The sequence below is a fragment of the Seriola lalandi genome, unplaced genomic scaffold, assembly GCF_002814215.2.
Source record: "Seriola lalandi dorsalis isolate HSWRI2012SDOR001 ecotype SW California unplaced genomic scaffold, Sedor1 jcf7180002054688, whole genome shotgun sequence".
Lineage (NCBI taxonomy): Eukaryota > Metazoa > Chordata > Actinopteri > Carangiformes > Carangidae > Seriola > Seriola lalandi.
The window spans coordinates 396,440-424,230 of record NW_019525241.1 but is presented as its reverse complement, the minus strand read 5'-3'; the positions used below and the strand labels follow the sequence as shown (position 1 = coordinate 424,230).

General features: G+C 40.1%; 2 protein-coding genes across 4 annotated transcripts in view; one reads left to right on the top strand and one right to left on the bottom strand.

Moving 5' to 3' along the window:
* Positions 1-14,626, bottom strand: part of cerk (ceramide kinase) — a 41,320-nt gene extending 26,694 nt beyond the window's left edge. Inside the window, exons 1-2 of the mRNA XM_023423034.2 lie at positions 14,357-14,626; positions 1,683-1,817 (exon numbers count right to left, since the gene is read on the bottom strand). Coding sequence (XP_023278802.1) covers positions 1,683-1,817; positions 14,357-14,525 — 304 coding nt within the window. The 5' untranslated portion in view covers positions 14,526-14,626. The remainder of the gene's footprint in view (positions 1-1,682; positions 1,818-14,356) is intronic.
* Positions 14,627-16,361: 1,735 nt separating this feature from the next.
* Positions 16,362-27,791, top strand: part of tbc1d22a (TBC1 domain family, member 22a) — a 119,166-nt gene continuing 107,736 nt past the window's right edge. For all 3 annotated transcript variants that reach the window (XM_023422994.2, XM_023422995.2, XM_087178428.1), the window contains exons 1-5: positions 16,362-16,561; positions 17,036-17,092; positions 19,515-19,698; positions 20,355-20,604; positions 24,462-24,644. In XM_023422994.2, coding sequence (XP_023278762.1) covers positions 16,500-16,561; positions 17,036-17,092; positions 19,515-19,698; positions 20,355-20,604; positions 24,462-24,644 — 736 coding nt within the window. In that variant the 5' untranslated portion in view covers positions 16,362-16,499. The remainder of the gene's footprint in view (positions 16,562-17,035; positions 17,093-19,514; positions 19,699-20,354; positions 20,605-24,461; positions 24,645-27,791) is intronic.

The following is a 27,791-nucleotide window of genomic DNA, read 5'->3' as shown; positions in this document are numbered from 1 at the left end:
ACAAGGGAATTCCTAATCTGCTTTCAAGAGATAAAATCACAAGTGCTAAATAAAGCCTCAGATAGTGTTTTCCATTCATATCGTGTTTGCCACCCATGAACTCAAAGTACATCCCCAGATATGAATCAGTGTGAAACATCCATCATAGTGTCTGACTTGAAGAGTATTTGTGGTCTTTTCATGTCAGCAAAGAGGTATCGTACTTTGTCCGTTCATTCTTGCAGCACTGACTACTTTCAGCGCTACTTGGCTTTGCCACAGCGCGGACTTGCGACTGAGAATGAACCCTGGCTTTATCTGCACCAGCCAGGTCAATCAGATATGTGGAATGAGTGAGAAATGAGGGCATGAAGGGAAATGAAGGAGAAGTCAGTTAAGTAAAAACAGGGCTCTGCTGATAGTCAGACAAAAAGTAGAGATGGAGTCACATAATATCCTGCTAGGAACATTACTGAAATATTTACATTAAGGACCGAAAATTCTCTCGCTAAGCACTTTGACAGCAGATTCACTCACTAAGCATTTCAAAGTCAAATTATCACACTAAGCATTTTTTTCATCAGATAGAAAAGTTAACTTTTCAGGCAAGCTCTTCAATCGAAATCACTTACAGTACCTCTTACGTACTTACAGTGGGGTAGGCAGAGAGACGCTGGGAGTGGGAGTAAAACCATCCTTTAGTAAGTTACATAATCAGGATGTAAGTGATGGGATGTGTCTTTGAAGCCAAGTTTCCACAGTCTGTGGGAATGCAGTCGTGTCAGACTCGACAAAGTCTAATGCCAGTAAGAGCTCACATTAGTGAGGTCAATTTTAACATTTGGCTGCGATAAATAATGTAAATCCGATCTTGTTTGGATATAATCTAATGGCTCAAAATCAAGCATTAGCTCATAAGTCACTGGCATGCTGCCATCTTAGACCCAGTCAGCTAAGCTGTGAGGGACTCTCTTGTTAATGCATTACTTTCAGACTGTGGAGCTGTCTACAGGCTTATTTCCAGTGTCAGATCACTTGTGATTGGTGGGGTTGAACACGAGGTCTTGGCACACTTACCCAAAATGTAACTGTGATGTGGCTTTAACCTACTGCAATAAAATGAAAAGTGACAGTGATGAAAACTGGCTTCAGGCAATGTTGTTGGAAGGAACAAAAGATGCCGCATCTATTTCTTAAAGGGCCACTTCAGCGATTAAGCGCTGCACCTCCAAAGAGGATGGGGTAAGGAATAGTCAAAATCAATGCAGTAAAAGCAAATATATTCTGTCCTTTCAATCAAAACCCCCAAAATGCTTTATCTTACATTTCCCATAATGCAACTTGTCATTTCTCCCAGCCTTGACAAATCTCTTCCAGATCCACAGAAGACATTAAACAACTGTTTCACGGGCTAAGTGGTGCTCCCCCGTGACAAGTAAACTGACTTTGGCCTTTAAAGTGACATCCCACTGATTTTAAAGGCCAGTCTATGGTTTCCACATGCCCTTGGACAGATTCTGACTGCGGCTTTGGGGTGCGTGTGCAGACACACGTGCACACGAGAAAAGATTATGGCGACCTCTGATGGCGAGGAGAAGAGCTCTTTTGTGTACCGTGTTTGGCTGAACATCAAGAACACGACAGAAAACATGAACTATGTATTGGCCTTGAGTATGTACAGTACATCAGTGCAGGTTTTGTACCTGTGAATGCATGGGGATACAGCTGGTAGTGCTGCTTTGCTTTTTTCTGACCCCCAGTCTTTGTGTCGTCTCGGTCGTCTTCTTCACTCTTGCGGACAGCCACTATTTCACACACCTGGATGGCATGACTGTGAGCTGAGGAAAGGAATACATTAATTCATTAATACTTCACTTAACTGCATGAGACAATAACCAAAGCATGAAGTTCTTTTGCTGTCACAGTTGGTCTGTAGCCACTTTCTGACAAACCACAGCAACTGTGAATCTCAAGCGCAAAGGAAGTGAATATTAAAGCTGATATAATGAATATTTTTATTACAATGATCACATGATGATCACATGGCGACATGTAATGTCAACGAATGGGCAGAGAATTATCATCTGACCCCACAGTTCCCCTCAGCTCTACGGGATGTTTTAGCGTGTTTCAGATCATTGTTTTAGTTTTACCGTTTTTGTTCAGCCCTGCTTTGATCAGACTTATTGGAAAGTCTGTCGGTGACTGCACAAACAATTAGAAGAATGGCAGGAATAACGCGGCCATATCCCAAGAGAGCTGGGGAGTCGAATCTTTCTGTCCTTCTTTCCCACGGAAACGAGATTCAGGCTGCTTTGACTTTAGGATGAAAGACTTTGGCAACGTCTGAATGGTTTGTTCATTAATACAATTTGTCAAGAATAGTGCAAGAGTGGGTCAGCCGCCTAAAAGAGCTGCTAAGGGACATCAAAGAATTTAATAGGTATTAATTTACCATGTTTGAAAGGCAGAGATCTGGAACATAAAGGGAATTGTTGGGAAATGGTTTCTTTTTACATCCATACTCTAAAGCGATGAGAAGTGGATCTTACTATGATACAGAGTGACCGGAGAAAATCCAAATGAAGGGAATTAAAATGATGAAAAAAACACCTTCAATCTCAAGTTTATTGACTGTAAAAGGTGCAACTCAGTGCTAAGAGGCTGAAATACTCTAGACAAGATCTCACAATATAGCTTTCCCTTGTAAATTGTTTCTACTGTATATTTAAATTAAAAAATCCTGAGCAGTCAAGCACAACAGATGGCTGTGCTGCTAATGGATCAAATTCACATGTGCACTCTTGTACTCGGAAAGGACAATATTACTCGCAACAAGTTTAACTGACCTCTTCAACTGCATCACATACAGTCATTCCAGTCACTCCAACAAATTTTTTCAGCTGATATGGTGAAATGAATGGGAGGGAGGCATGACATATTATTTCTCTCCTGGGAGTCTGAGGGAATAGGATTTCATTTCTTTCTCAAATAAAGATGATGCGCCATGCAGGCATGAATAACTTTATGGCCATCGATATTCACACTTTGACAAATAGGAAGAAGAGTTATGGCCATATGGTAATGGCTTTATTTCAGAAAAAAAAAAAAGAATGAGGAGTTTCATTCCAACTATTTGAAAAATGACACCGAGTGCTCTGCCAGAGTGATTGTTGGTGTTGAATTAGAATATATAATAGATTACTGAACGTTACTGTGACTTAAATATTCCTATCTATTTTCTAAACTGCTTATCCTGTTCAGGGTCACTGGGGGCCTGACACTACCAGATCATTGGTTAGGTCACTGTATCACACATATACAGTACACCAATGGATACATTCGATTCAGAGTTTTCAGAGCCTGACCCACGCGTCTTTGGAGCGAGAGGGAAGACCCATGCCTTATCTTTCATATTTAACACGTTCAGGATTAGAAAATGAGACATTGTAGTTTAATAAGCAGCCATCCTATGGTTTGGTATTTACTGATCATGACCACTGCACACAGCACTCTGAACGTCCTGTGCTCACAGTGAAGCTGCATAACCTCCAACTCTGAACAAATCTAACCTGGTGATTTCTGATGTAGGCTTTACAGTGGCTAGTAAGCTACGCAGACTTAACATGTTACAAAAACCAACTTTGGCGCTACCTGGAGGCACATTCATCCTCTTTAGGTAGAGGTTAAGCTGACTGACCGAAAGTAGAGAGACGGAACTGATATCAACCCTCCATCAAACTACATGCACAGGACAGAAAACCAGTCGACTCCCTAGCTCAACGTGACAGAGCATTACTGGGATTAGTATCTGTAAGAAATTGAAATTGTTATCTTACACTACTCATTAAAGTAACCACATTACTCTTACATGTTACGAAATAATATGTTACTGCTCGACAGTGTTCATAAGCAATAAAATTCAGCTTTAGTTCAATACTTTGACGACCTCTGCTGCTTACTTGGTGTCATACACTTTCTAATGTTAGCAAACTTTAGATAATATAATGTTATAATACTGACATTATTGAGTCAATTAGCTAGCTTGATAACGTGTAAAACCTTAGTACTCAACACTGTTCATAAGAAATAAAACACAGTTTTGCTCAATTCAAAGGGTTTTGCTGTTTAGCCTACTTGGTCTGGCATGACCAGTTGCTAACAGTAGCTCATGTTAGCAAATGTTAGCAGACTTTAGATAGATAAAATACTGTGTAAGTGACACAAGTGAGACACTTTGTTGACTTTATAACTCCTCACCCCTATACTACTCTCACACCATGTTTTAGCATTTACCATTATCCTATAATTCCAACTTGTGGCCACTGATAGGGAAGGAGCTAGCATGCACAATACCAGGGCGCTGAAACTGAAGCAGCTAAATATAATATCATAATATCATATGTAAATATTACACTTATTTACATGTGCTTTTCCTTCTGAGAAATATCTTAGTGGCTCCTTATTGACAATAAGATTTAGGTTAATGTCACACTGACTAACACCTGTGGATGTTTACAATGAGACTTAAGAGGGAGTATCTTGCACAAACAGGTCAATGAGGAAATGTATTGCTTAAGCTGTTGATTTAAGCGCACCTTTTACGCAAGTGCATGCGATTATGTAAATGATAAACCCAGCAGGTGGATAGCTGCATCTCAAATCTACTTCAACTGATGCTGTAACAAGCGGTGCAACATGTAATACTGATAGTTTGACTTATCACTGAGGTGTGCTGAGAAAATAAACACAGTGTGTTGAACAGGATGTTCTAAAATATCAGACATCATTTCATGCAAGCATAAACAGATAAGCAAGAGCAGATTATCTTATTGGTAAAATGTTGCATGTTGACAGTGACAACTGTAGTGAGAACGAACCCAAGATTACAACAAATTGTGTAAGATTTGAGATAATTCAACAGGAAATCTAGCATTTGATGTTTTTTTTTTTATATATATCTAAGAACCAAACTTGTGCCTGAGTTGTGCCAAAACACTGAGTGGAATATATTAGAATAGCTTATCTTTTAACATACAAATTTACATGTTTGTTATCTTAAGCTTCAATAGCTTCAGGTGAAATCCAAAAAAATGAAAAATGTATGAAATATTTTATTTAACCTGGTAGTCAAAGCTTCTTCTGTCAACAACAAAAAAACAGTCAGTCAGTCTCTTTCTCTCTGTCTCTCTCTATCTCTTTCTCTCTCTCTCTATCTCTCTCTATCTCTCTGAGCAGGCCAATACTTTGGACAACTTGGCCAAATTAACCCCAGAAACAAGCACAAAGCTAACAATCCCAGTGAACTGTGTTGGGGAAGGAACTGGAAACAATAGCTGACATCCCCACTTTGTAACACTGCTCCAGTAACCCTGCCACACACACTCACAAAAGGATAAACACACGCGCTCGCTCACATATGCGCGCGCACACACACACACACACACACACACACACACACACACACACACACACACAATAATCCCATCACCACACACACATCGAGAACACATACCCACACACAAATTCCCCACTTTTTAGCTCGGTGCAGTCCCTAAGCTACATGCTAAGCCCTCGGCCATACAAGGCAGATCCTCTCTGCTCTGCACTGACATACTTTTCTTTGTGCTTGAAAAGAATCTTAGCACTGGCAGTCAGCCAGTGTGCACTGCCTATTCATACCACAGGGCTCAGTGTGTTACTGAGAGCCGGAGAGGTCTGCTATCTGCAAAAAGTCAGCTTTTCAGGCACAGAGGAGGGAAAAGGTTTATTCTCTAAAGTCTGGAACTTGTTCTGCACTTGAAGGAAATCATTCAAATGTTTGTTTTGTTGCTGTAAAGCTGCGGAGATACCTGAGAACACTGATATAGAAGACCGGTTTCATTTCGAGTCATGCAATAGTCTACGTCTACCGTCCATTTCCTGCAACGATTTTAGAATGAATGGCATCTATTTTATATTTTTTCCATTAACTTCTTTTTCGTCAGTTTCAAAGTTTGGCACCACTGCATTTGCTCCAAATAAAAGACTTGTGACGATTTAGCCGAAGAGGACAAGCTCCAACATCTCCAGGAGACAAACTACAAATGATCAGTCATGAGGAGGACCTAGACAGCACAAAATTAAAAACAAACATTAATATTGTCATTTCCACGGCATTCAAAGCATAAGTGATGAAATTAGTGTGACCTGGAGCGTGACACTCTGTGTTTGTGTTGCTGACTCGATTCTCAGATGAGCCCACTGTAAACACTTGAGACTGCCAGGTGCTATTGATGTGTTTTCTTATAAAGCCATAGAGTTTAAACCTTGGGAGTTTACAACTTTTTCAACATATATCTCCCGATGTGCCAGAAGTATTTATGGATGTGATTCCAACTGACGTGATATCTAAACCCCTGAGGCACGACTGCTTAGACCTAACAATGATCAAATTAACTATTAATATCCACTTGAATTTAACAGGGGGGGTTAATTTACATACATGCTGGTTACCTACATATAATAATAATAATAATAATAATAATAATAATAATAATAATAATAATAATAAAGTGGCAAATACAGTACATCACTTTAAAGTTTGGAAATGTGTTGGCTTGCAGAGCGTTAAACAGCAATACTGATACCACTCTCTTAAATATAAAGCTACAACCAGCAGCTGGTTACAAAATCTGCCTCCCAGATTGCGTCTGGCTGAGAAATAGTCCATCAAACCACAATCTGATGTTTTTACACATTGGATTTTACACAGATTAAACAAACGAGGTATGAAGAAATAAGTGAGGGCGTGAAAGTATTTTTGCTTGTTCTCTGCTTACAGTTGCTAATAAGTGTACTTTAGAGGTGCTGACTTTGTTGTTGATTTCCTCATTTCCAGACACGGAAATGAGATCCATTTGTTTCTATTGAGAAGTTTACAAAATAACACATAGCTGCCTTTTTGGTATACGACTGTCACAAACAAACAACCTGTCAGGTTTCAGCTCAGGTTTCACTTTCCCCCTCATAAGAGGTTCAAGTTGACCGCCATGGGAATAAGACCAAGTTCAAAGAGATAGTCACATGAAAAGAGGACAAGAAGCAACATAGAGAATCATTCTCCAAGCCTGGCATGTGTTGCTCCGGACTTCAAATTCTGGCAATGGCAGTGAGTTGATTTGCCCTGAGCGTGAATGTAATCCCTAGCTCTGGCATTGTTAGTGCCTTTCTCTACTGAGCCAGAAACATCCAAGTCCTCCGGGGCTCAGGGTGCGACTGGCTTCCATTGTAACCACATGAGATGGACTAACACCTGCACTGAAGTTAAAGAGCCATGACCAGTTTGGAGATATCTGAAAAATCTGAATTTGTGATGCACATGATTGTAGACATCAGTGGCTCATTAAAATGAAGCTTGTTGCAGATTGAAAATGTCTACAGGTTGTGACCATCTAAAAAGTGATTATTCCTTCCCTGAGGTGTACAGGTAAAATGAACAAGAAAAAAACAATAGGGGAAAGTCTGAAAAAAATACAAATTTTTTTCAGAAATTCGCTTTTTTTCCTGCTCTTCTATTGCATGTAATCATCTAGAGACCCCCCTCAGTTTTTTTTGTGACCACTTGGTAATGTCCAGACACTGGGAACCACTGATAAGTACTGATCTGTATGTTCTATCATTCAATCAACTAAATCCTACATCTGATAATGTAAGCATCATTAACCTGGAGTCTCTGTTCTAGCACTGGCTACTGTTATGGTCTGTTTTTAAGTATGTCATATTTAGAAAAAGAGCTAGTCATAATGTGTAAAATTACTGAAGTGGCCCTTTAACTCCCTAGAGGGCTAAAAGTCCCACATGACTCGACTGGGATTGAGAGCTACTGGTCCTGGCAATAACTGTATCCTATAATAATGGAACAAAGAAGATCTTTGTGTTAATGTAATGGAGCTCAGGAGGTCAGTTAAATTCAGCTCTTTTGGTAGAAATACAATCCACCATGTAATTCAAGAATATGGCTCCGAAGAAGAGCTGTTGTTCATTGTGGGAGACATGCACACAAGGAAAAAGGGCAGAGCAGTATTATACCTTTTGATTGGAAGGATTGTAGCTAGGTGGAAACCATATGTTACGCTACACTAACCCTGCATTTTTGTACTTTCAAAAGCCCTGCTATATATCCCAAGTCATAAAGGGTTTTACTTCTTTATTTCATAACTTTTTTCTTTGCCATTGTCTTCCAATTTGGAAAGGGTGATTTAACTGGCCTCCCACCACTGTATTAAGGCTTGGGTCGGTCACACCAGAAAGTGGCATAGGGAAATTTATCTTTGATTCTTGGTGAAATATTTGGTTCTAGCAGGTTGTAGGGCTAGTTTGTAAACTACTGTAGCGGGAGAACTAATCGCTAACATGCTAGCGCTTGTCAGAAACAGCAGTTCCCAGAGTGACTATACTGTGCTCTTTACTTCCGCCTGGTATTGTATTCCAGAGATTGTATTTCATTCATGAAAAAGTTATTGAATGAAGAATAAAATTATCTCCGAGCAAACTGGGATACTAGCAGGACAATAATTTCACATCAGTAATTCAAAAGACAAATTTTTACCATCGACTCCTGTTTCTAAACTGTTTGCAAACCGTTCCTCTATTGTGAAGCAGCTTGTACTACAACAGAGGTGGTTAAAGGACAACAGATGGTGCAACCATTGAAGCTCATAAGCTATAACAGCTTCCACCATTTTGGCCTCTTTTCACTTTGAACAGCATCATCAAGACAGCTTGCTATAGTTGGTCAATGGCACATATTCCTGTGTCAAAGTTGACCAAAGTTGTGCAGATTTACTTTGGCCCTGCGACCAACCACTGATTGAGCCTTTATGCGGTCAAACGCTGCTGATGGGAGCTGGACTTCAGTCTTTGTGGTGGTAAGTTAGTATTTTTCACCTGTGATGACTAATGAGCAACCAAAACTGACTTTAGAACAGTACTTTTAGTTAAGACATTACTTAGTATTATGGTGGTTCAATGAGTACCTGTTGAAATGTTTTGACTGGATTCTTGATCCTTCTCATCCTGCTTCCCCAAAACAGGATGACATCCCACTTGACAGGATTCCATTCACAATACTGGTAACACAGTGCCACACATCAACATAACGTCTGTGACTTCCTTGTCACACCCTGGATTTTTTTGCGCATGGGTGTTGAAGTGACCCAACCCAGATTCGATCATCAACCCAAATGTAAAATGATAAAAGTGTGTGATAGATTTGGAGATGACTGTATTAACTTCTCTAACGTCTATCTTATGAATTCATGTTTGCACAAGAGATTCTATGTTTGTGTGCATGATATCTCTGACAGCACACAGCGCCTGCCCTCGTCTTCCTTTAGTCCTCTGACAACAACGAGCTGTCATCATATTCATATTCTGCCGTTGTCCTCTGCACCCCTCCCTTTACACTGTGAATCAATATGTAATCCCTATATTGTTACTGTGGTTTGGCACTGACAGTGTGTTAGAGGACAAGCTAGTGAAAGCTTAAGGAAACGCTTGCGTTCTTAGGTGTTCCCACACTATGTTGTTTTTATGTCATTCCTGTTTTGCTTTTATATATTGCATTCCAAGTGACATGCAACACAGGTGCAAGAGAAGAGATAAGACTTAACTGAGGGTGTGAAACTGATAAAACTGTTTATATTGTTGGGTATTCAACGTACTATTTAAGCATTTTTGGCCACATGCTGAATATCGGTTGATGCTGGGTGTATGTAAACAACAGTTGTACCGCAATACTTCCAAAAATGTGAGTTATTATCAAACAAGGTGGGTGTTCTACCATGGCGCGGATGGGTATGCACTTCTTCATTACTCATCCATACCAACATGTCATCATCCAGGTCATTGATTCATTGCGTACAGTAATTAGCTTTAGAGGTCCTAACTAAATCGCAGGTAATTAAATACAATCAGTGTAATGAAAGGGCCTGTATTGTTGCCAATAATGCGGTATAAACCTGCACAGTTTACCCGATCTCCAGCTGTCGTTTTCTGGCAGTGTTTATTTCTCTGTATCTCTCTCCCTCCCTCTGCAGCCGTCTCTCAATGTACAGACAGGGCTGTGCATTGAGCACCAGCTTTAGATTACAAAGCACAGATCTGCCTGGGTACACATGGCAGTAAGCTGTCAAACAAGACGTGGATTTCTCCCAGGCACAATGGGTTTGTTAAGCCAACGCTTAGGCAAACAGATGGAGAAGAAAGGACAGCCAAGGTGGAAGGTATAACAGGAGAACAGTCACTGGGGGTACAGCGATACCGCTAGTTCACTACCTGTGCCAAACGCAACAGTCAATACATGTCATTGCTTTGAAAACAAACTGCAGACTTACTTTTTTGTTACCTCGATTTTCTGAAAGGAAAATGAAATCCTATGGATCTCCTATTTAATGTGCTTCTCGTGGAATGTTAGTCATGGTAGCGACATGGCTTTAGACATTGCAGTGGCAGCTGGACAGTCCATCACTTTAGTGCAGACTGACATATCTCAGCAACTACTGGATCATGAAATTCTGTACAGACATCCATTGTCCCCAGAGGATGAAGCCTAACGACAATAATGATGATCTATTGACTCAACTAGTGTCACCAAAAGGTCAAAATGTTTCATCTCTCCACTGAAATATCTTTACACTTACTCAATTAATTGAAACAAAATGTTGTACAGACATTCATGGTCCCCAGAGGATGCAGCCTAATGACTTTGATGGTCTATTGACTCAAATAGTGCCACCAAAAGGTCAAAAGGTTCATTTATCCACTGAAATATATTAACACCTACGGAACAAATTGTAACAAAATTTTGTACAGATAGTCATAGTCCCCTGCTGATATATCCCTGTGACTTTGGTAATGCCTTGACTTTTCCTCTAGCACCAACATGAGGTGAACACATTGTTTTTAGTGAAAGGTATCCACAACAAATGGATGGATTGCCATCAAATTTTGTTCAGACATTGATGTTCCTCTAAGGATGATTTGTCATCACTTTGATCTGACTTTTTGCCTAGCGCCTTCATCAGGTCACCAAACACCTGCAAATCTAATGGAATATGGAAAGTGGATTTTACTATGGAATTTTTTGTCAAAGAGGAAATCCCGTGATGTTGAGACCCTATTTCAGCCTGATTTTAAAACAAGTGAATAAGTGAATCCATCACTGTAAAATGTTGGCTATGTATTCAGCTTTGCCATCAGGAAAAACAAATATCTAAACCCTCCCCCTCTGGCCAAGAGAGATATACAGGGCCTGAGGAAGTACTCCTCGCTAAGCATAGTGATTTGCAGGAACAGTGAGACGCTCTCTAAAGCATATTCCATGATTTATTCAAGATTTTCCTCCAAGATGGGAACATGCATTTACTCTAGATTTGCTCTAGACTCAGAGGCCATGCCATCATATTGTTCGGATTTTGTGTGTCTGTGAGAGCGAGTCTTTGTGTGTATACAAATAACATTCCTGGCTAGGGAAACCCTGTCTTGTGCTCTACTCAGCACATCTGACTGATAGATGCTCTGATTCAACCAAATCCACTTAAATGTCAAGCAGCAGCATCCACTAAGCCTAAGCCAAAACATCAAGACCAGAGTGACGTTTCCCGCTCATAACAATTCCTCTTGGCATTTATGGCACTTGTGTCGGTTTGATATTAAGGAAAATATATTGGGCAAAAATGGAAAACAGAGGCTGAGGAATACCTGTCAAATTTGAGTCACGCTGCATGATTTTCTGCTACCAGCTGAGATTAACTTTTTCTGCCTTCTCGGAGCCACAGTGGACTCACTGATTCTCTTGGCTTCTAAATGTTATTTGATAGAAAAATGTCAAAATATGAACCAACTAACATGTCTCCTTCCATCCATCATATTTCTTCTAATATCCCAGCTTGATTTTTTTGGTAATAAACAACCAAAAAAAAAAAAACTCAGCCAGCTCTAGAACAAATATCTCATGGACATTTCACCTGTTAGTGTCAGACTGCTCAGACAAATCTAAGGTAAACACACACACACAGACACACACACACACACACACACACACACACACACACACACACAAAGTGGTGCACAGAAAAGGAAGTGTGGAATATTTGAGCAGCCCATGATGTAAATCATCAACATGTAAAACCAGAAATATAAATAGAGCATTTCATGTTTGGGTAGTCGCAAAGAAGTTAAGGAAAATTCCAGTCACCAACACTCCTGTCTTCACTATAGTAACTGATTAACTACACTGCACTGACCGCTAATGATAACCACACACTGCTCAAGGACTACAAGTGTAAAAAAGTAAACATGTTTAGCAGTCTTAGTTTGCTTAAGCACAAGTCGTTTGATGTACTCAGAAATGAATGTGACGCCATAAACAGCAGTGTTTAATGTTGAACTTACTGCATATTTATTACTGACAAGGACTCCTTGATTCCTAACTCCCAAGTAAACTGACCTGGTCTTGTCCCAAAGATCACTGTGGGGGGGGATGATATAACTGCTATGAACATTGACTCAATAAATGAAAGTCTTTATGGCAGGTTATTATGGAGCGCTTGATACCACTTTGAGGAAGGTCAATGGCCAGGTTTAAACTGAAGTGTGCAGTGCCAGCTGTAATCACTCCACTCGATGTGGTACAGTAATTGCAGACCAGGGAACTCATCTAGATGAACAAACATTAGCCCCGGGAGGTTATAAGGACGTCTGGATTAAGTGGTGAAGTTGTCTGATGCAAAGGATGGAAAGGACCAAAAATTTGGAGCACTGCTCGACAACCACAGTGATAGTGAAGAGAACCTATAGAGACACAAACTTGGCTATTCGTTAACACATCGCTTTCCACCGCAGGAACTTCCACTAGGGGAACAGGAAACTTTTGAGGAACTCAGTTCTCCTACCTGCATCTCCACCAGAGGAATCAGAGAGATGTCACTGATTGGTCATTGCTATACACCCGCCATTTTTTAAAAACCTGCAACTACAAACACACTGTCCTGCTTGTAGTTCATATAGCCAACAATAATAAGGATGGAGCAGCTCAAGAATTGTTATAACCGCTTCCTCCTCCTAGATATGTCAGCACACTCATTTGCTTAATCTTCCAAGTGTTTTCACTGTGAAACTTGAGCTTTCCCCTGGGGGAGCTCCTGGACTTAAGTTATTGGTGGAAAAGCAGCTTTTAAGTTATTACCTAGCTGGTTTCAGACTAGAAATTTACTATTTAATAGGGTTGAACCATTAAAATGTAACAAATATCTTATATTATATATATATTTTTTTTTAAACGTAAACTGGTTAATATCATCACCTATGTAAATAGAACATCACAACTTGGAGCATAAGAGTTTAAGGTGGCAATGTGATATATTTTTATTTGTACAGTCCTCGTTCAAATGTATTAATGAAGCTGTTCTTAGGTCAGATGTGTCTACCATATTTCATATTACCTCTTTCAGTCTTCAATCATTATATATCAGCAAGCTTATGTTATCTTAGTTAGCTGCACAACAGTGAGAATACACTTGGCAATAACAACTAATCTGTATGCAATAACTAGTTGAACTGAAATCCATTTTAATTCAGCAATGCATAAATCTCAAACTTATGTAATATAACTAGGCTAAGTTTGAACTTCTTGGTAAACAGTATGAATGAATGTGTGTAGTACAGAGACCCTCACATTTGTCCTTCTAACTTGAGTTGTAGAATTCCATACCCTGTGTTTTATGTAAATTCTGCCTCCTTTTGCCTTATCAAACTCTGCAGGATAAAAACTCGAAACTTAGTGACCCAGCTGAATTCAAGACTGTTTTTAATTAGTTTCTAAAAAGATCACATTTTTGGAGATTTTTCAAAGAGCTCACTGGGGCAGAAAACAGCTTTCATGAGCGAGTTTAATGAAAGAATGAATGAACTCCTTCCTCAGGGACATATTAAATAACAGTCAACCCCAGGTAGTGGTTGCTTGTAAGAAAGGGTGCCTCCTAATTATCTCTGACTGAGAGCCCACCTATGTGACCTGCTCTTGTCAGTGCACAGACCCAGACTCCGGGAGCTACATGACCCGACTGTTGCTCCCTCAACATGTGCATGATCCTGATAAGGAGAGCAGAGGGAGAACACTGCTGCTTCTGGGTGACAATAGTTACACTTACAAAGGGCAAAGGATTTACTGTCATAAGAGGAACAGGTTTAACATTTTGACCTTTTGTGATTATTTCATTAATATGTTTTGTGTAAATATGTTATATCAAACTTTTAACTGATTTACTTGACGTAACCTACATTTCTTAAGTTTAAACACATGACCCAAAAGCATCTGCCTAACTCATTCACTCACCTGTTTCAGATTCCCTGCTGATGCCTGAGCTTCGTTGTCTGCTCTTCTCAATTTCCTTCCAAGCCAAATCACTGCGATTGAGAACAACTTCAAACTGTCTGTGCCTCTGGAAAAGCTTCGAAGACAGTAATCTGGGCTGTTTTTCCATCATTTCGCTCAGACGTGTCATTAGTTAACGCTGCCGTCCGATGATCCTCATCTCAACTTCGTCGCGGCCCGCACAGCAAAACGCGTTTGAGCGTGTGTGGTGTGTTGAGTCGGTGTGTCCGTCGGCCCAGGCTGTCAGGAGAGTAGTGAGGACTTCAGACAAAGATCGTGTATGAGCAAGATGATTCACTCAGGAGTAAGAATGTAACTGGCCTACTTTCCATTCTGTAACTTCGTACAACAAAAGCATGGATCTAGAATAGTCTTTAATTTTTCTATTTATGTTTTGCATGAAAGGCCTTAATATGAAATAAAAATTGATTAATTAATTGAATAAATTGTTGCAGTTTATGTCACATTGGCTATAGAAATCTTGATACTTTTATATATCTATAACTGTGTTAAATAGAAAATCCAATCAATAATGGTATGGGAATACAATAAACATTATATTTTCATTCAGAATGTACAGACAGTGTGTAATTTTCCATATCAAAGAAGAACCACACATCTTCGAAGGTTTCATTTCTATTTTTTTTTTAATGTTTTTTTTCAAAAATGTGTTTGAGTTTGTTTTGAAATTGAATGATGCCCCTGATGTCTCTTAACATTCAGTCCTAGAACTTGCATAGCATATAAGCCTAAATTAAAATAAAATAAAATAATATAAATAAAATGAAATAAGCCCCAGGTATTTCAACAAAAAAACCTGTTACAACATTTGCAAATTTTCCATTAATACAAATAACACCTGACAGCAGACATGAAGTTTGCCGTATCAGAAAAAAATGACAGAGTGGTAGCTCTTACCTTTTTTTCCCCTGGCTACTTCAATCCTGTGGAACAACACTGCATCAGCACTTTGCATAAACACATACCCTCTCAAATTTATGACTCAGTGAGCAGTTTAGGCGCCTCCCTGGTTCCAGACTGAAGAGTTGAATAATAACCTTAACCTGACGTATCCCTCAGACAGTGATCATTATGAGACAAAGACCAACATCAACAAAAAATGATGACTAAACTGTGTTTACCTGCTTTGCCCTCTGCTTTTAGCTCATAAGCTGAAAAGAAACTGAGCTGAATTCAAGATGATGAAAATATTGTAATAATAAAAACATTTTATGTTAGCACCCATCTCTCCATCTGCAGTGGTTGTCTAAGTTTTTTTTCTCAAGCTGTGCGCATGCTTTAACTGCAGGGAACAAGAGACAGTTAAGGAAATTAAAAAGGATTTTGTCAAAGCTATGTCTTACACTGTAAGAGTGAAACATTTATTTAATATTTCTTTATGTCTCTGCTACAGCTTCGGTTGTTGTGCAGTGTTGCATTCTTGGTATATTTAATGATCTCTCCTGCGACTTCTCCCCCCACTATAGTGAGTGTGAATTGATGAATTGCCTTGTTAATAACATAGCAATTAAAACTTGTCATTCATTAATCATCATGGCATCCATCAATACAAACAATGTATTTTCAGAAAAACGTTATCTTATATTCTATAAACGCCCCATCTTTTCAAAGTTGTATCTGAATAATAATGTATGAATACCATATAAACAATTCTAAACAACAGTAAAGCTTACTGGAGAATAAATACATTTGTTTAGAGGTGCTGTAGCAATGGTAAATACTGGGAATGTTAAGTATTTTTTTCTCTGTGCCTGTGGTCCTGATGCTGGTGGTCTCTCTTTTGATTGACACACAGTTTGTAGTTTGTAGTTTCTGTCAACAAAGCAAAGACAGCGGGGCATGACGTCACTGCTCCTCAAGCCACCTAGCAGCAAATCTCACTTGTGATTGGCTCACGGTGAGGAAGTGTCGCTTCAGCCAATCACAGCCTGGTTTGCTCACCCATTAGGCAGTATCAACATGGCAGCTTTCTGAGTTTTGGAGAAGGGGGACCTGGTGTAAATAAACACGATTTTCACGTTTTACAGATAACGACAGCGTTTGGGTGTTAGTGTTTAAGACTGGCTGGGGCCGCAGAGGGAAAATGTCGAGCGACGGAAACAGAAAACAGTTCTGGAAAAGAAACGCAGCCAAGGTTCCTGGCAGGTGAGTGACGTGTTCCCTCCTGTTGGCTAGCTTAGCGTAGCTAGCCTTACTGAACTGACGCTGCACTGTTGAGCTTCAAACGCAACTTTCACTTTCACTGACTGCCCTGGTGTATTGTACAAAGTTTGCTAGTTTCTGTCCGTGTATTGTACCAATGCCTGCATTAAATTAGTCTCGCAGGCAGTTTACACCTTGCTGCTGTTAGCTGGCTAAGAGCTACGTTGCTAACAGCGGCTAACAGTTAAGTAATTTACCCACACCGCACTCACAGAGTTGTAACTAAAGAAGGAGTAACCGTTTTATACTACGGAGTAGCTATTGTCTTACAACGAATTAATGTCATTTTTGTCACTCTTAGAATTATTACAGTTTTAACTGGTATTGTTTGGGATAACTCGAAGCTAACATGGCTAGATTGACAGCCAGTTTTGAATGAGCTCATTCATTTACATGATCTCTTCCTCACTTCCTCAGCATTCAACATGTATATGGCGCACAACATCCACCTTTCGACCCGCTCCTTCATGCTAAGTAAGTGAAATATACTTCTTCTTTTTTGGTTAAAGTACCCCGTGATCTTGTTGGAGAATCTGAACAGTTGTTGGACTTTTACTTCCCTAAGTTTCTGTGTATTAACAATGTGTCTCAGTTTGGACAATTATAAAACATCCTTTAAAAACAGATTTGTCTAAATGTAACATTGTATTAAACTATATCACCCCTAATCATGGAAGATCCCATCAGATAACTTTTTGACAAGCAAGCAGGTTTATCTAGTGTGTACCAGTGTAAAGTGTTTCCTTTCTCTTCCTGGTTGAATGGGAGGTGGATCTCTTACTCAGGAGGTTAATGGTTCTTAGATGCTAAACAGTGTGGGTGTTATAGATGATCTCATAAGCATAAGACAGAAGTTCAGTCATGTACAATGACATTTGAATGAAGTTCCAATAGTTTTCTTCCATTGCTATTCGACATGAATGCCACTAGAGAGTGATGACTTTGCAGGAGATGAAAAACAATGCAAAATAACAATGCAAAGATTTTTAAGGGTGTTACAGAGGACAGAAAGCTGTGGCATGCATTGATGGTGCAACTAGGAATGTGGACCTGTTTCTTTTGCCATTTGGAAGGTGACGAAGGCACAAACATTACACACCTGGGTGTAGCTATAACTGCATCATGCTTGAATTGATAAAATGTCATATATTTAATATTACAGTATAACTCTGGTAACCTTTTGTTTGCACCGTTTGGCCCTTCCTGTTATGCCGTTTTAGAGGAACTGACCCTACCAGAAAATCTAGCTGCTAGATGGATAGGTGACCAGCTTAAAGTAACTTCAGCATAATTCAGTTTGTTGTTATTTTATCTTATTTGAAAAGTTTAAATGTTGGATGAATGAATATATGATTTAATTCATTATTTAATAAGAAAAAGCCTGGAATTTACAATAAATACAATAAACATTTTATCTAAAGTGAAAAAAATAACAGAAAAACTGCTGTCTTGAAATGTTAAGTGTGTTGAAAACTTTTTTGAAAGCATCATCATCATTCACTTCTGATTTCAAAATATTTCAGACTTTTTCAACTTCTTTTATAACAAGTTGTACCTATTTTGTTCCAGCCCCTCCCAAACACACACACACACACACACACACACACACACACACACACACTCACTCACTCACTCACTCACACACTCACTGACTCACTCACTCACTCACAGATAGGAAAACATCCTTTTATTCAGTAATAATCCCTTTCTTTCTTCTGTCTGATGTTTAATCATGTAGATTTCCGCAGGGGGTTGAATTTAATTTGCTTGTTTTTTTTTGTCAGAGTATAAGTTCAGACTTTCTCTTTTCTTCTAATTTATGATGGAAGTGAGCTAATGTGGACAAGTCTCTCTCTTTATTATGGTAATCCTTGTCTTTGTAAGAAATCAGAGCACCTTCGTCTCTCTCCCCCTCTCCCCTCTCCCCTTTCCCCCCTCCCTTTTCCCTCTTTCCGCATTGCATGATTAAACAGGAAAGGTTGAGTTTCATTGAATTCTCTCTTTCTGTTGCATTTCTTGTTCCCGCTGAATGAAAGGGTATCCGTGCAGTGCAAAGAAACTAACTGAGTGAAATTTTGGCTTCTGAACTTGGCCAGAGTCCATCCTTTTAGGTGTTTGCTGCTTTTGATTCAAGTAATATTTTCTAGCCCTTTATACACACCCTGTTCAAGGTGAATATTGCACCTTTATTTCGCTCTGCTGTTCAGTATAAAAGGTACAAACATGGAAGGGTGGGGGCATTGTTGTTCCGTCATTAAGCTGGCAGTCGGGGAAGTCACACAGCCTGATCGAAGGCCACGTAAAAGGGACAGCCGGGAAAAACGCTGATGCTGTGATGCCTCCGATCCTCGAACACTGGCATGAACTGGCATACTCACACACTGGGGCGGCATTATGCCAGTTTGGTTTGTTTCAGTGTAATCAAGCAAAGGCAACATAATGAGGGGTCTTCTTAACGACAATATAGGGGGATCTCTGTTTAAAAGAGTCTTGTGTGTGTAGGGATGGTGACTCACTTACCCGTGAGTGATGTGAATTACTTAAAAAAAAAAAAAAAAAAAAAAAACTGTCAGAGTGTAAAATTTAAATATTTTACACCCTCTGTTCAGTTCAAATGTTAGTTCATTTATGAATTGGTCACCTCTTTTTTTCAAAGGGCTGGTGTTCTTTTATTTCCTTCCCTATCTGTCAGTGTCAAAATGATTCACTGTTCATTCCTGCCCATTTTTTTCTTATCCTCATTGTACTTATTTACTTTATCTCCTTTCTCCCCTTGCCTTTCTGCTCACCTTGTCTGTTTTTTTCTCCATTCCCTTCTCCTTTTCTCTCAATTCTCTTAATCTCATCCTCTCTCCCTTATCTCCCCTGTCTTCATGGCTCTCTCTCGGTCCTCCAGTCTAATTAAAGCAGGCAACAAGCCTACTCCGGCGACGCCAGGCAAGCCCAAAAAGGCGACCACCTTCCAGGAGTTTGAGAGCATCACAAGTGACGCCTGGGATGTCGGGGATGATGATGATGAGCTGCTGGCCATGGCTGCGCAAAATCTTAACATCGAGGTGGTTATGGAGACGGCCAATAAGGTGAACACATGCAGGGATTTGAAAAAGAATCCACAGTGCCTTTTATGTCTATTTAAAGCATTACACCAACGTTAAAATAGTCAACTGAATAGGGCAAAACACCTTTTTCTTTTTTTTAAGACAATATAATTACTGAAAATGGCAAGAAATCTCAGTCTTATAATAATACAGTCACAGTTAATGCTCTTGGAAGGATCGAAATGAAAATCAGGGGACTGACAAAACCGTTTAATTTTCTGTCTGAATGCAGATCTGTGCATTTAATATGGGTTTATGCCATTTCATTTTTACTTAAGTTTAGTTACACATATAGAAACTGGATGTTGTAGTGGTTATTATCCAGATATTTTTTATTGAACCAAAGAGTCTATATATGATTTTGTTTTTTATTTAATATAAACTAAACAAAGAAATTAATAGTCAGTTGAATTAACCTTAAAATTGAAAATTGACATAGATAAAATATATCTGTATGTTTTATACTAAATAAAAGAAAGATAAAATCCTAGAATAGAAACATTCTTCAGATGAGGAAGTATAGGAACATTCATTTCTAGATGTTGTTGTGCTTTACAAAATTTATGTGGGTCTGAAAACATTATTTGATACTGTATGTGGAGTTCAAAGGCTCATATCTTTTTTTGTAAACTCTACAGGTGATTGAGAATCACAGCAAGCAGCAGGAGAGACAGAGGCTGGACGACACAACAGAGCTGGAACATAGAGAAGAGGACACACAGGAGGAGGTAGCGGAGGAGGAAGAGGAGGACGAGGAGGACGAAGAGGACAGGGTGGAGGAGGGAGACGTAACCAGCCCAGAGGTGTCGTTTGCCTCCCAAAGCAGCCCTTATACTGATGGCCGCCTGGTGAAGTCCCACAGCGAAGCTCCAATTGGGTCACCTAAAGGTTAGTGAACACCATTGCTCAGTGTTGAGAAAGTTTTCTGGCTCAGCTGCATACTAAAAGCTGGACTGCGTTTACTTGTAGTGCACCAGTGTCATGGAATATTCTGAAAAGACATCCTGAAACCTCTGTGTACCAGGAATACAACCATCACCTATCACCCCATAGAGTACCTGCCTATAGCTTTTAACGTTGTTTCATGATTTTATTTTAATCTTCCTATAAACAAGGTGTTCATCCTGTATAAATAAGGGTTAATTGTTGACACAGGAAATGTCAGCATATTGACTTTTAATGGTTTTCTATTTTGAATCGAATAGAATAGATGAACATAGTCAGGAAACCACTTTCTCACTTTTACAAGTTTGAAAACCACAATTATTTTTCTCTGCATCATTGTTTTTGTGTATTCATTCACACTGGTCTCACAGCTGCTTATGTGACACCAAATTCAAATAATATGAAGTTTCAGCAAAAACCATTCAGCTTCCAAACAGCAGAGAAATGAGCGAAAAATATTTGGCAGATGTTTTCACTCTGTAGAGCAGGGTTACTGATAGACTGCCAATGTTGTGCTTTGATTGGACTTGCTTGTGGTTTGGGCAGAGAGTACAGCATTGAAACTGTGTGAGAACATGCAAATACTCAAACCTTTATAATCAAAGCATTTTAGTTAAAAGTTGGTGTTGAAGTGTTGAAACGTAAACCAGGTCACAGTAGCACTGTGCTCCTTCTAAACACATAGAAGAGGGCGGGGGGTTGCGAAGAGATGGCGCTACTGTTGCATTGCAGGTTGTAACATCAGCAGCAGTAGCAGCAGACGCTGCTGTCCTGTCTGGCAGGTCATCTGCCTGTCTGCCTGGGTGTCTGCTGATCTGCCAGTTGCTGTGTTTGGATAGAGATAACATAAGGAGCCTGTTGCCTTCAGGCAGTTCTTCTTATCTCCTCAGAGAAGGTGCAGTACAGGCCTGCATGCACTGTCACGTCATGTATGGATACAGGGAGATGCAAGACGACACATTTCTGCACCTTTAGTGATCATGTCATCAGCAAAAACAGACGCAAACCTTTAATACATGCACACTCAATGTACTTGGCAGGGGGGTTAACCAAGTGACACGCACAGTTGTAGTAAGGCAGACTGCTTTGTTTGCTGGTGTTTTATTATATTGTATATATTCTCTATATCTGTTCTCTTGTTCTTTTGTCTTCTCTTGACAATAAAGAAAACAAAGAATAGAGTGAGCACACTTGCCCCAGTCTAATTAGATAATGTACACAGCGTGGCTTTCATTAGTGATGCTTAGACTCTCTCCATATATCTCTCATAGACTTGGCACTCATCGTCCTGCCACACGTTAGTGGTCAATGGGGATCTGTGCAGCCTCTGTTATTCCTGACAAAAATATACACTATGCTACTGTGTAATTGTCTGTAATATGGGTTCAGGGGATGTGCTCTCTGTTTATGCTCTTGCATGCATGTATTTTTCCTCCCTTATTTGTAATAATTGAAGCATTATACTGTGATAGACAAGTGGACATAACCAACTTGCTCTAACTTGGCTTTTTTCTTTTACAGCCCCTTAAACATTAAAAGTTATTAAATAGACTATAAAAGGGGCTCATTGTTACAGTCACAAAAAAGGTTCCAGTACAAAGAAACTGCCGCCGGCTTTCATAATCTTTTTTAATTTTTGAAAGTGCAAATAAAGTAGTTGAGAACAGATTTGTAGCTTTTTATTTGTTCCTGTAAAAACTGAAAAGCGTATTAAAATCGGCAGCGCTCCAGTTTTCTTAATTGCAATGGAGTGTTTGTGCGACTCCCTCCGCACACAATATATGTGTCTTAGTTTGCCGTAGCACTGAGAAATGTTGGCAGGGCTCTTTATAAACCTTTGCTTAGTGTGACAGAAGGAGCATCTCTCTCCATACTGACGTCCTGACCTCATCAGTTTGTTCATAACTTGTTTGTGAGTGTGGCTTCTCTGTTTTGTTGTGTTTGTGTGTGATGTTGTTTTTTTTCTTTTGCCGTTTTGCACATCTTGGAGAACATGTGGCCCTCAGCAGACTGAATTAATGTGCTTGTATACCCGTTATAAATGCTTCACAGAAATTTTGCAACAACTGCTGCCATCCTGCAGGCTCATTATAAAATAAACCATTAACAGTAACTCCATCCATTACCACCTGGCTAGAAAAAAATTAGAGGATTACTGTAACGTTATAGCTAAAATACAATAGTCGGACTGGGTTACAAGTGTAGGTTATGCTGATATCATATAGTACATGTGTTGGCTACATTCCTACTCTTAAATACTTCTTTAGTAATGCGGATTACGGATGGTGAACCTGAAAAAGCTGTCGCTAACTAACAAGCAAAACAACATACCAAGTTGCTGTGCACAGTAGGGTTGCACGGTATACCGGTACCAGTATAGTACCGCGATACTAGAGTTTTGAAAACGGTACTATACCAGCATTTAAAAACAAACGGTACTTTTATTTCATTTTATTGAATGCAAATGAATTGGTAAATTGGAGCCTGTCTCTTTAAGCACAGCGAGGCCAGCGAGTGTGACGTAGTTGCCCGAGCAGATGTAAGCCGCCTCCCACGCGCACTCGCATGTTTAGACTGAGGAGGAGAGAGAAACGACAAGTCGCGTCTTGGACAGACGGAGCGGGTTGAAGAAAATACAGTAGATAGAGATGGCAGCTGCAGAAAAGCCCTTACTTGTGGACAAAATGGGGGCCCGAAGTACGGTGTGGAAATATTTCAGGTTCAAACCGAACGATAAAGGCGAGCCACTGAACCCAGAAGCACCGCAGTGCAAGCGGTGCTACAAAGTGTGTCTCGCAAAAGCAGGCAACACTTCAAACCTGTCGAAACATTTAAAAGACAACCATGCGGTCTTGTTACGAGACTTCAGTCAAGAACGACAGGTGATAGTGTTGTTCACCAGTTCACTGCACTGTAATGTCAATGAAAGAAGTACAAAGCCCCTCCCAGCCCAGTAGTAAACCTACAGTAGCCTGCAAACAGAGAGCTAAAACATGTCCATGGTTAATAAATACATTAAAAAATATATTTTTAAAAATTAAATTACATTCTTTAAATATTTAAATAACCCATTAAGGCAATACATAATATAATGAAATATTTTTTACAAAAAGTATCGAAAAGTATCGAAATACATATTGGTATCGGTATCGAAACAGAAATTTGGTATCGTGACAACCCTAGTGCACAGCAGTTACTGCAACATGGTGTCACCTTTCTGCTGTTCAAATTAAAGCTGAGGGAAGGTCATGGACATTTTTTCTTTCTCTTGAAAAAAGGCTAATCAAAGTTGTACTGCCCTCTAAACAGAATAAATGGAATTCTCTTTTCAGATGAAACCGGGCTCGGTAAAGTCGCAGTGAAAAGAGATTTAAATCAGATCCTTGAGATTTGATTGGATCGCTCAAAGGTTGCCATGGTTTAGTGAGTACGGAGCAATATGGAGCTGTAGAAAGCTGTTAGCCTCCACCGATACCTCTCTCACCCAGGGATCAGGAGGAAGAACATGAGTGAGAAACTAATACATTAGAGCAAAACCCATGCTCTTTTGAAAATGTAAAGTTCCTGAAGACTGAGATCTAAACACACAACTCTGATCAGATTCTGTAGTGACATAACACCTGGTTCTAAATGCAAAATCTCCAATCCTTTTATTTATGTATTGAAATATGTTCTCTTCAACTTCATCACATCCACAAGATCCTGTGCTGCATCTTGTGAAATCCCTCCATTTGTTGTGTGTGTGTGTGTGTGTGTTAATGTAAGCTCCACCCTGTCTCATGTCTTTATCCGCCCACCAGAAGCAGCAGGTGAGTGCGCAGCCCTCCACAGACAGCGGTCTCTGCCCCACCGGCCACCCGTCATCCCACTAGTGGCTCGCATGGCTGACCAGAACACATCTGGCACCCCAGCCATGACTGAGAGGGAGGCGTCCCGTCTGGATAAGTTCAAGCAGTTGCTGGCTGGGCCCAACACAGATCTGGGTAAGAGATGCTCCCATTTTCTCCATACTTCTCGGCGTCAGTCTAGTTTTGCCTCTTTCTTTTTTGTTCTCTAAGCTCTTTCACTTTTTTCATTTCCTTGCGCTCTTTTGCTTCTCACTCATAGTTTGCTCACTCTCAGTCTGCCAGCTGTGCTGCACTTTTAACGATGCTGTGAGGGAGAAAGTCATCCAGCCATCTGGACATGCAGATTACAAGGGGAAAAAATACAACCAACAACAAAAGCAAATGACAGGCCTTTGTTCTAACCAAGCGACAGGCCTTTATTGTTTATCCAACCCTAGAGACTTTGCTTGCTATCACTGCTACCCCAGTGGCCATGAAATCCTTACAGACCCCCCCTCTTTACAGTTAACTTTTTGTCCTCTAAAACTAACTTTTGGTGACTTCTATGCACCAACCTGTTGCATCAAGTTGTTTCAAGTAGATAAAACTACATCAAAGACAAGTTTGCGAATTGAGCCATTCTTTTTTTTTTTTTTTTTTAAAGTATATTTTTTTGGGCTTTTTATGCCTTTAATGGACAGCACAGTGGAGAGTGACAGGAAACAGAGAGAGGGGGAATGACATTCAGCGAAAGGCCGTCCGATGCGGGATTCGAACCGGGGCCAACTGCAGCGAGGACTGTAGCCTCTACACACGGGGCGCCTGCTTAAACCACTACGCTACACGACTGATAGAAGGGGAGCATGAAGTGGGCTAGGCGATAGAATAAGGAAAGTGCACTGCTTAGCAAAATAATGGGTTATGTTCCTGTCTAAATAACCTAAATATAATCATGTTTTATTTTGTGCTTTCTTCTTGATTTTTATTATTGCTATTTCCTGAACCGGACCTGGGTACCTCATTTCGCTCCCTTTTATGTACAACATGCTAGAATGAATGAAAACATCCTTATCCTGAAATGGAAAAAGAGAACGTTGGAGATATTTCACAGCAGAAATGACACTTTAAATATCACAGCCTCCATTCGCTAATAGTGACTGTAGTCTTAATTTACCACAACTGACGAGGCACGCTGTTATTAGAGGCAAGCCTTAGATTCAGATTTTTCCTTTTTTATAAGTATACTTTACCATATTTTAGTAAGAATCTCCATTTTCTCATCTGTTCTTGTTGCTGTAGTACAGAAATTTGGTGCCACTGGTGTCAATGCAAAGTCATCACTTCTTCCATCGATTTCACTTTTAAAACCATAAAGTGTTTCAGAGGTCATATATCTGTCCTGGAAGGCTTTTATTGTGAAAGAATGGAATTATAGCTAGACTGATACTGCATTTTTGAGGCCAATACTATGCTTTATGCTTGACAGTATTGCCCGACCAACACTAGATTTTTTTAAATACGAATAATGAAAAAAACAAACACCCGATAACAATTCATCAGTCACTGGTCTCTGCAAGTCTTGAGCACTCTTCCTGGAATGAGATCTGGGCCCGCAGCTTTCCTGGTGTTTACCCTTCTCAGAGTTTTTTCCACTTCCAGTGCTGTGACAGTTAATGAGCAGTCACCCTTTGAGTCCGTGCCAGTGGCTCTATAGTTGACCTAAGTGTCAGCAGCAGCAGTGCAGCCTCTGGTGTGGCTCGTGTCAAAATGTGCAAAAAAGTTGGTTAAATCCTCAAACAGAGAGGAGCTCGCTTCCACGGTGGCGCTGGCCCGTCCACTGTAGTCCGTGATAGTTTTTAGACCCTGCCCTTCACTTCTACTGTTTGTTCACCCAGCTGTGCCTCCACTCTGTCTCTGTAATGCTGCTTTTACTGCTTTTCTAAGTTTGTGGGACTCTGCTTTATTAGGTGTCGGGTCACCGGTGCTCTGCAGTGCAGGCCTTTAAGACCTCGCGTATTGATTTGTCGGCCCATGGTTTCTGATTTGGATAGATTTTTCCAGTTACCTCGGGAGCCACATCATCAGTCAATTTAGCGATATAGCACTTGACCACATGTGTTAGCTCATTAACATCAACAGTGCTTACTTGTCCTGGCCTGTATCCTGCAGTGCTTTCTGCAGTTCGGCCTCTGATGTGGCAGACCAACAATTCACTTTTTTTTAGAAAAAACGCTTTCTAGGTGTCCTTGTAAGGGCTGTAACAATGATCTAAAATATTAACACAGTTCTCTGTGGTTGACAGTTTAATGACCTCAATCATATTTTTAGCATTTCTGCACTGATATTTGTTTTGATTAATAGTCGACATACAGCATATCAATATATTTGCAATAAGCAAATATCAGCTGATTTATCAGTCAGGCTTTCATTTGCAGAGAGTTTCAAAATGTACCTGAATCTTGTCCTTCACATTGAGGGCCTCAGATTCCTCACTACATTTGTGATAACATTAAAAGAGTTTTCCTCCAATTTAGTGCTTCTCTGACTCAAGTGACATCACTTTAGGCAATTTGTCAGGCTCCCTCTGAAGCCGCAGTGTAAAGGCTTTATACAACTTCACATATGTAGAAGTACTACTCCCCAACACCTTTTAAACAGACCTTGATGTGTAAAATCACTACAGTTCCCCTAATGATTATCACATTATCATTGCCACCATTAAAATACCTCGTCCACTGTGTTAACCTGCATCCACAAATCCTCTGCCGTAAACACACACGGCTGATTGGCTTGCTATTTGAATAAAAGTGTCCAAGTTTGTATCACTTGGACCTCTTTGTCACTGCTTTACGTGCCACATGTAGATTACATGTAGATTGCTGTCAGGTATACACACACACACACATACTGGGAGCATTGGCTAAGATCCTAAAATGTAAATGCTGAATTTCATTAAGCTCGAATGGCCTTAGTCAGCACAGTCCTTTACCTCTGTGTGTGTGATCCCCTTGAAAACTTTCTGAGCAAAACAAACTGGTTCACAAGTCATCAGCATTAGTCAACGGTGGTTGCGGCCTGCCCGAGCAGAGTGTATCCTGTACATCAGCAGAGTGTCTTGAGATGTCAGCCCCCATTAGGGCCCGCCAGGCATCACAAGCCGGCTGTCTAAATTTAGTTTAGTCTCTGCGCCATGATTAGATAGCCCAGAACGGGCGAGCCACGCTGCCGGCTGCTGGCAGCATGAAAGATGAACTTCATTCACGGGACATAATTAAGTGAAGGATTGGGGGTGGGTGGTGGGTG